The 9533-nt window shown below is 41.6% G+C and overlaps 1 protein-coding gene across 1 annotated transcript; it reads right to left on the bottom strand.

Annotated features, from left to right (window-relative positions):
• Positions 1–7627: 7627 nt before the first annotated feature.
• Positions 7628–9381, bottom strand: chac2 (ChaC, cation transport regulator homolog 2 (E. coli)). Its single transcript, XM_010897651.5, has 3 exons — positions 8740–9381; positions 8362–8397; positions 7628–8249 (listed from the first exon to the last, which is right to left on the bottom strand). The coding sequence occupies exons 1-3, from the start codon at positions 8872–8874 to the stop codon at positions 7830–7832; spliced, it is 591 nt and encodes a 196-aa protein (XP_010895953.1). The 5' UTR covers positions 8875–9381; the 3' UTR covers positions 7628–7829.
• Positions 9382–9533: the final 152 nt, after the last annotated feature.

Genomic DNA, 9533 nt, shown 5'->3' with positions numbered 1-9533 from the left:
AGAGGGTCATGTGGTCTGATGAGACAAAAATAGAGCTTTTTGGTCTAAACTCCACTCGCCGTGTTTGGAGGAAGAAGAAGGATGAGTACAACCCCAAGAACATAAATTTTTGGAAGGAGCTGAAAGTCCGTATTGCCCAGCGACAGCCCCAAAACCTGAAGGATCTGGAGAAGGATTGTATGGAGGAGTGGGCCAAAATCCCTGCTGCAGTGTGTGCAAACATGATCAAGAACAACAGGAAACATATGATCTCTGTAATTGCAAACAAAGGTTCTGCTTTTTTGATGTATCAAATACTTATGTCATGCAATGAAATGCAAATTAATTACTTAAAAATCACACAATGTGATTTTCTGGATTTTTGTTTTAGATTCCATCACTCACAGTTGAAGAGTACCCTATGATAAAAATTACAGACTTCTACATGCTTTGTAAGTGGGAAAATCGGCAGTGTATCAAATATTTGTTCTCCCCACTGTATCTATGGCATATGATTTCGTATGGTATGATACTTTAGGTTACATTACAATGCACTACCAAAACGTATAATACATTACAAATTGGCTAGAATGTAACATGTTACGAACAGTATGAAAACGTATGTTACGAAAGCTACTCAAACATATAATATATTGTGAATTTAAACAAAACACCCAAGCTGTGTTTAGAAACGGTGACGTTCATGTCACGGCTGGGTGTAGTGGAGTGTGTCAAAGAACTTGGAGCCAAACGCAGGGAGGCGATAAACAAAACTGTATCTCAAAAATATAATAATACAACAAAGGCACGCTATACACGGCGATAAAACGCTCAAACGAACGTGCCTCTCTCCACAATATAAAGACCTAGAACAATACCACACAAAGACACCCAGAAACACAGGAACTAATATAGGCAACCTAATGAGGGAATGGACACCAGGTGTGTGCAATAACAAGACATGACAGTGCCGTGGGAGGAGGAGCGGCGTGGCTAGAGGACCGGCGACGACGCGCGCCGAATACCACGTCGGGGGGGATGGCGCGCGTCCTCCACGCGCGTCCTTGTTACAGTTCAGCTCTGCAGGTGTATTACCCATTGCCCCATACACGGATAACAGATTTAGAGAGACAAATAATGGCCTTACCAAGGGACCTACAAAATGTAATGAATGCATTTTAACATTACAGTTAACATTAGGTATCACAGCACTGGGGTTAAAGGTTTGGGTTAAGGTTACATATCACAACACTGGGGTTAAAGGTTAGGGTTAAGATTAGGTATCCCACCACTGGGGTTAAGGTTAGGGTTAAGATTTGGGTTATGGTTAGAATGAGAATCACTTGTAACATATTGCAGTGACCTTGGTAACAACCCTACTCTTCGCCCTTAACAGGAAAAGCAAAGAGCTTGGATAGGAAAGTAGGGTTTGAACATTGGATTAAGGTGTGGAGCAGGGCAACATGGGAGATCTTGGAAAGGTTGAACACTAGATGGGATGTGGCATTCTGGATAAGTGGCAGAGTTTCGATGCCACAAACTACCAACAGTGACTTGTAGTAGTCCAGGCGGACTATATAGTACTACGAAATATAACTACGAAATATATATAGTACTTTTAGATGAACCATGTATGATTACACAAATCAAGAACCAGGAACAATGAGCTCTTCCAGTTAAGGGCCTGTACGTACAGCTAATAGCTTGGCTTTTCAAGTTTCCCCATCCAGGAATGTCAACAACAGAGGTGAATGTGAACAAACCACCTCTGAGAAATTTTGTGGTTGGTTCACCTCAGTTATCATCCTGCTGCAGGACCTCAAAGTCATGGAGCGCTCCATTACGACGAAGTCGGAGCATCAACTTTAACGAAATCATTACTAGCTCTGTAGCAGAAAAAAAAGAGTACCCATCAGCGTTTTATATGGAAAATTAAAGTTCCAAATTATACGTGTTGGTGTGAAAAAGGACTACATTTAATTATGCTCTCTATTGCCCAAGTCACAAAGAGATTTCCCCAACTACACACACATTTAATTATATCGGGTATGTTGTGGGGGCCAGATGTCCCTGGAAGTACAGAGAAACCTGAAAAATGGGTTTGTTGGCCTCTCCCCCATTAGGGAAAATGTGGTTTTCAGCTTAGGGATTAGGTATAGGGAAAAACAGACAATTGAGCATGGTGTTAGAATTGGAAATGCTTTCTGGTTTAGGCATGCTCAGATGATGATGATCTTGCCTACAGCATATCTAGCCCAAGGTAGATCTAGCCCAAGGTAGATCTGGACCACGGTAGATCTTACCCATGGCAGATCAGACCCATGTTAGATCTGGCCCATGGTAGATCTGATTGGCCTGATGCATCGATGTTCAGAGTCAAGGCCTGTACAAAACTGACACTTTTCCTTATTTTCATCCTGCAGTGGCAAATTGAAAATGCACAGCCGTCAGAATGTTTCAAAGTGCCTCATTCAAATATTCCATATTTAAAAAGTTCCAAATGTCCATATATTTGTGATGCCTTGTTTAATAAGGTTGTAATATTCAGGCCAGGGGATGGCATTTGAACACATTTTATTAATGTTGCCGCAATGCTATTTGCTCCACTTACAAGCATCAAAGGAAAGCAAATTACATTGGTTTCTGTGACCAGTCTCCCCTCTCTATCTGTTTCTGGGTGGTGATCTAATCTACAGAGTCTCTGAGGAATCTCTTTAATCACTTCTCCATCTGGTTTCAGTACTAGCGTGGCTGGTAATGAATCCTACAGATGTTGCACATACACACATAAACATACACACACTCACACTTGTGCACACACAGGTTGATTTTATTGTCAGCAGGGAGAGGGTTGATTATTTAGTACCTCTAAAAAAACATTCCATAAACTTTACCCTAATCTTATCCCCAAGTCAGGAAAGTCTTCTGGTCAAATTGAGGACCAGCTAAATGTCCTCACTTGGCATGATCACACACAAAAGTGAACACGTAGATACGATAAATACAGCAACATAGACTCAGAAACACCCACACACATCTTGTGTGTACATATTATGATTATATATATATATGGATTTATTTATCTTTATATTACGGCCCCCCTCCAGACAATTTTGCACCAGTATTTTCTTAACGAGTCCTACAGATGTTGTACACCCACACACACACATCGTCCCACACAGACACACACTCACACACACTGACGTCTACACATAAACACTCATATACACACATTCACACACGTACAAGCACACATACAGTCATCATAACCTTAAAAACATCTGTAGTGGGTCCTGTTTTACCAAAAAATGATGGCAATACAGCAGTATATACCAAGATAATGATGCTAATACTCAGAATTTTGTGGTAAAGAAAACCATCTGAAACAGTAAATGCTTGCATAGGGTCCCTGAATGACAGTTCGTATAGGGTCCCTGAATGACCGTTCGTATAGGGTCCCTGAATGACCTAGTACTAAGTGAATTGCCTTGCAGCATACAGTTCGCATAGAAAGTTAACAACTGCCGTTTTGAGTAGTTGTCTTGTTGAAAAGTGAGCTTCCTCCCAGGGTCCGCTTTCTTGCTGTGGGCTGCAGGTTTTCCTCAATAATATTTCTGGACAGTGTTCTATTAATACTTCCTCCCATCCCGACAAACTGCCCAGCCCATGACGAGGAAACACATCCGCATAATGACATGTTTTCACTATCATTCTGAACGTTAAGTGGGATTATTTGGGTTGGGTTTGTGCCAAACGCAAATCCATTTCATGGCCTATCAGGGTTCTCTATGTGAACTTTTGTCTAGGTCCCTGTAGGTTCTCAGGGCTTTCATTTCACAAGCCCTTAGGATGCTGCTGTTTATGCGTGACAGGGCTGGGGGTCAGCAGAAGAGGGGGGAAGTTTAACGATCCAGTTAAAAGCTATTAAAAACCTGTTAATATATCAAAAGTGTAACATAAACCTCTTGACTTGACACACACGCCACATTTTCGTCTGTCCTTGTAGAGACCAGAACACCATAAATCCATGTTCCCTAATCCTACCCTTAAACGAAGCATAACATGGTTCGTTAGTATGGTAGAATACCATAGTATGGCTAGAATACTTTCAAATGTGATGTGTGTTTCAGACTTGTGATGTCCATGTGTTATTTATTGTAGATATTTAGGCTTTCGCAGGTGTTCCACAATTTATTAATTATGTAATATCAAAACATGAATATAAAAACCTTGAGTCAATAAAAGGTATTTACAGCTCTGGAAAAAATTTAGACCACTGCACCTTTTTCTTTCCTTTCCAAAAAAAAGTTGGAAAGGAAGGTTTTGAGTGAGGAACAGAAGGGTTAGAATTAAGAAACCACTGCAAATTGAACGCTTCAGTTCCTCACTCAAAAAGGTGCAGTGGTCTCTTAATTTTTTCCGGAGATGTATATGGCACACCGTGACATTCCAATACAAATGTCTCATGAACTACTACTGAGGAATGCGGCATAAAGTATTTTGTGAGAGAGGTACATCTGAAGTGTTTGAAGTTCTTATCGTAGCGTGGCAGCCCTATTTTCTCTTGCCCTTCCTCCTCCTTGAATGATGAAACTAACAGCTAACATTAATCAAACTTGCATTCTGTGGAGCCTGACAGAGCTGCTAGAGGATCTAGATTTTGCAGATGATTAGGCACTACTACTTACACATGCAAATCTCACAAACTGGAAACAATAACTGTTTGCGATTCAAGATCAATCCCCAAAAGGTCAACATCAGCTACATGGACTAAAGACCATACATCCCTGCAGTGGGTCGCTCCTGTGTGTGCATTTTTTACCACACAAAATTACATTTGGCCTTCCCTATAGGCCTGCAAAGAAATTACATTTAACAATTTCTTGAGTGTTGTAATATATCTTGGTTATGAGCCACGGTGTAAGTCTTATTCCAATCAACCACCAGATTTCATAGATCACCAATCTTTTTCCACAACACCCATGCTAGCAACTGCGCATGTGTGATCCTACACAGACTGAACCTCCCAGTTGGCTGTCACTCAGTTGGGTACAGCCAGCCTGGTGTTTTCTGGTTATTGTGAGTGTTATACTGTCCTCTGCTGGATCACAGCCGCTCCAGCATCTCAGAAACCCACAGACGAAGAACAGCAGGACTTTACATTGGGGATCAGAGGAGCTCCTCTGCCGGCCATGTTAAGGTTTTACAGGTAGTACTGCTGCTACTACTACACTACACACATGCTGTAGTATTGCTGATACTACTACACTACATACACGCTGTAGTACCGCTGCTACTACTACACCACACATACCCTGCAGTACCGCTGCTACTACTACACTACACATACACTGTTGTACTTCTGCTACTACTACACTACACACACGCTATAGTACTGCTGCCAGTACTACACTACTCACACGCTGTAGTACTGCTGCAACTACTACACTACACACATGCGGTTGTACTGCTGCTACTACTACACTACACACATGCTGTAATGCTGCTGCTACTACTACACTACACACATGCTGTAGTGCTGCTGCTGCTACTACTACACTACTCACACACTGTAGTACAGCTGCTACTACTACACTACACACACACTGTTGTACTGCTGCTACTACTACACTACACACACGCTGTAGTACTGCTGCTACTACTACACTACACACACGCTGTAGTACTGCTGCTACTACTACACTACACACATGCTGTAGTACTGCTGCTACTACTACACACACGCTGTAGTACTGCTGCTACTACTACACTACACACACACAGTACCCTGTTAGGGTGTTTTGAGACCAAAAGGTATTTTAATTAAAAATAGTTTTCCCTAGCCCCTAATCCTAAAACACCTAATTATAATCATGAACCTAACCCATACCTTAGCCCCAAGGCTAAAATAGAAATGTTTACATGGACGGACAAGACAGGCAATATATCCTAAATTTTATTGATTTTCCATAGGTTACTTAAATTTTAAGGACATCTGGTTCTCATTAGTATAGTAATCCATGTACACACATAGACAGAATGGTTGCTGTTGGAGCCATCTTGTGTCAGGTAGAGAGGGCTGTGTTTTGTCTCTGCAGAGTTTTAACACTTAGTGCTTCAGTTCATGGACATGTACTGGAATTGTGTACTGTTGGTGTATCTTTTATACGGCTGCTACCTTGGCCAGGTCTCTCTTGTAAAAGAGATTTTTGATCTCAATAAAAAATCTGTCTTCAAAACCCTATGTATGTGTTTTCTGGTGGTTTTGCTCTGATAGACTGTGGTGCTCTGGTGAAGACAGGGACCTTGAACCCAGTGGAAAGTAAAATAGTGCATTTCAGATAAAATTCTGTGTTTCTATGTATGTTTGTGCATTTAATTACAGTAACTGCTGCTGAATGGGATTTCACCCAGTAATTTAATGAATGTTTACCTTCACCAGCTTTAAAGCTTTCCTAGTTCCAATTATAATGCCTATGCAACACGACCTGTGAATGCCACAGCCTTGTTTCCTGCACACTGAAGCACCTCTCCTGATTCACCTGGCCATGTAAGAAGCTAAGATGAAGTGTGTGAAATTGGCACTGTCATTAGTATGGATTTCTCGGCCTATAAGGAGAAAGAATCGATTCCACACAGGCGCAGAGTGATGCCACCCGCTAAGTGCCTAGCGGTTACAGCCATCTGCGGCTCACTGTGATCTTCCTAGGTGGATTCACACCTGAAAATAAGAACAAATAGTCAATAGTTCTGGAGAATTGAAACAAGAACATTTTCTCTTGGTATCAATGGAACACCATCACTGATGGAGTCCGCAGGCAGTTGGTTGGTGTCTGTGCCACTCAGAGGCAGGGTGGATCAGTGACTGTTCTCAGTTTTGTACTGTCACTTAGGGGACATGAACATATCCCTGTGCAGTTTGGCTAATTCTGGAGTATTTAGGACACTGATCAAAAAGTACTTGGCTGGGAACTAAAGCCCTTTTGACATTACAATTTATTTCCATATGTTCTGAAGTAACACAGAACCCACACCTACTTATTGACAATACAGAAAGAAAAGGTGACTAGATTTCTGAAGTAAAAACTAGGGGGGAATATATATGTATACCTTAAATCCAGATGAATGTAAGTTTAGAGGGCTGATGTTATTGCAATCATGTTATGCAATCCAAAACTTCCTGGCCATTGTTGTGAAGAAACTCAAAAAGGGACTTCTAGACATTTCTGGAACTCTACTTGTTTTTCCACCTTCCTAGATGTCAGTTCTGTCAGCTTGCTTTGGCATATGTTGTGTTTGCTCTTGTCTTTGTCAATAAGGCACCTCATATTCTGACAGCCAACCTGAACTTTCTTCATTATTTACCTCTCGTTAACTCTTCAGTTGTATAAATGTCCTTCAGCATTCTGTTCTTATTGGTTAATAATTGATATGTCAAATAACACAGGTCATGCAAAGCATATAAACAAAACTAATGAGTACTAAACAACAAAAGTAGCCAAGTTAATTTGGAATAGAGTGATGCTTATTGATACATTGTTCTTTATGAAGTGTTCGGTGAAGTGTGAAATAGGGTAGGTGGAATGTATGGTGGTTCTGTATGTCACACCATAACCCCAAGGCTTTGTACACACAAAATAACACAAGAGACAAATTACTATTTAATCATACCAGATCTTATAGCACATCATTTGAGACTGCAAAGGATCAATTCAAGTAAACCAGTCCTTTGCACTAAGACAAAGTATCACTGGCCTGCCAAGTTTGGTAGAAATTCTACTCACTCTGACACAGTTTCACCTCTCCTGAAGACATTACAAGCATCCCTGAAATAGTTTATTAATACATATTTAGTAAAGTGTGTTAGAGTTTCTGTTGTGTGTGCATTTTAATCTATCTTTAACCAGGGCCTCCAAAGAGAAGAGGTGTGTGTCTGAGTCTTCGGGAAGGAGGGTCCTCAGAGCTTCGGCCAAAGAGAAAAGATATTCAGTATTCCTTCCGCTTGGTCCAACGGCATCTACAATCTGATTGGCTATCAGCTCCAGGGGGGCAGGCCCCAGGTAGTTAGGGTTGTCATTAGAGCCGATGTATAGCAGAGCCTGGCTGGGGTCCTGGGATGTGTCAGGGTTTGTTGTGGGGGACACAGAGGTTCGGGGGTGAAAGTTCACAGTGATGACGCGGTAACCACCCTTCTCTCGGTAGTCAAGGTAGCACTTCACTTCCTTCTCTCGGCCAGTTGGCAGCTTGTAAGCCACACCCCAGACACAACCCTGATGAAGACAGAGAAGGAGAATAAAGGGAGACCAATCATTGTCATTGTAGGGATATGCAAAGAGACATTACAAGGGACACACACACAGGTGTAATTACATCACAGCTCACCTCTGGGTCTTCAACCAGAGTCACGACTCGACCAGGCTGGAAAAAGAAAAAAGACAGAGAGTAATGGTAATGATAGAGAGAATGAGCTTGAGAGGGGTTAGGCCTTTTTAAAATCTAATAGGACGTTGGAACATGTAAAGAGATGAACAATGTTTAGCCTCCAGTAGTCCAGAAGATAATAATTTGTCTACTAAAGTATCTACTAAAAGTAGATAAGCCTTGCAATTACTGTAGATGGTCTGGATCGTTCTAGATCTATGGTGTCGATACCGCCACTAGCCAACACATACCAAATACATACCAAATAATTACATAAACAGACAATTACTACTAACGACCACGAGCGCGCATGCACGCAGAAAGATAAACACCTCTCACCTTGCCTGGTACTCCCCTGTGGTCGGTGCTTCCTTGCCAGAATCTTCGGCTGAAGCCTGTGATGTAGCCAACCCGCTTTTCCTCATATGGAAAATCGACCTTCCAGATCAGAGAGCCATAGCCGAACACCCACATACCTGCTTTTCCACTTGACTGGCCAAATTTGTCTGACTGGGTACGGTTTTTAACTCAGATGGTGCCGCCCGACTTCTGTATTTTAACAGTATGGTCTTCAACCATATTTTCTGTAAATAACAGTTGGTACTAAATTCACCAAGGAAGCTCAAGGACTTGTCACGTGACTTGCTACTTCAGTTCTGTCTACAGCATAGAATAGGATAGATGCCTCCAGAGGAAACAAGGCAGATTTAGCATTAACTGAGCCCATTCTTCAGCAGGGCTATTCAATGAAGTTGACTGATTCTGACATTCTAACGGTTTCGTGTGTTATGTGGGTGTTATATATGTTCTTTTCGACATCATACATAAAACGTTTAACAACACTGACATGTTTATTTGAGCCTCGCTTTAACGAAAAACATTTGTGTTCGACCTTCCGTGCGTCGCGTCACCTCCCCCAACTTCACTCGTCAGCTTCCGCCGACTTCCACCAGTCGGCTACTTTCGGCTTACTACTCAAATGAGTATGAGCGCAAATAGTCTTTATTTATAATGCATTGGTAGAGCAGTCAGTCGGCATTTGCATGCAGTTATTCTTATCCCCCCGGACATGGCAAATAATAGTTGAATTGTATACATCTACATGACCTAACTGTAAGGAGAAAACATTTTTT

The sequence above is a fragment of the Esox lucius genome, chromosome 6 (assembly GCF_011004845.1).
Source record: "Esox lucius isolate fEsoLuc1 chromosome 6, fEsoLuc1.pri, whole genome shotgun sequence".
Lineage (NCBI taxonomy): Eukaryota > Metazoa > Chordata > Actinopteri > Esociformes > Esocidae > Esox > Esox lucius.
Note: the sequence above shows the minus strand (reverse complement) of the source record. Positions and strands in the feature narration are given on the sequence as shown.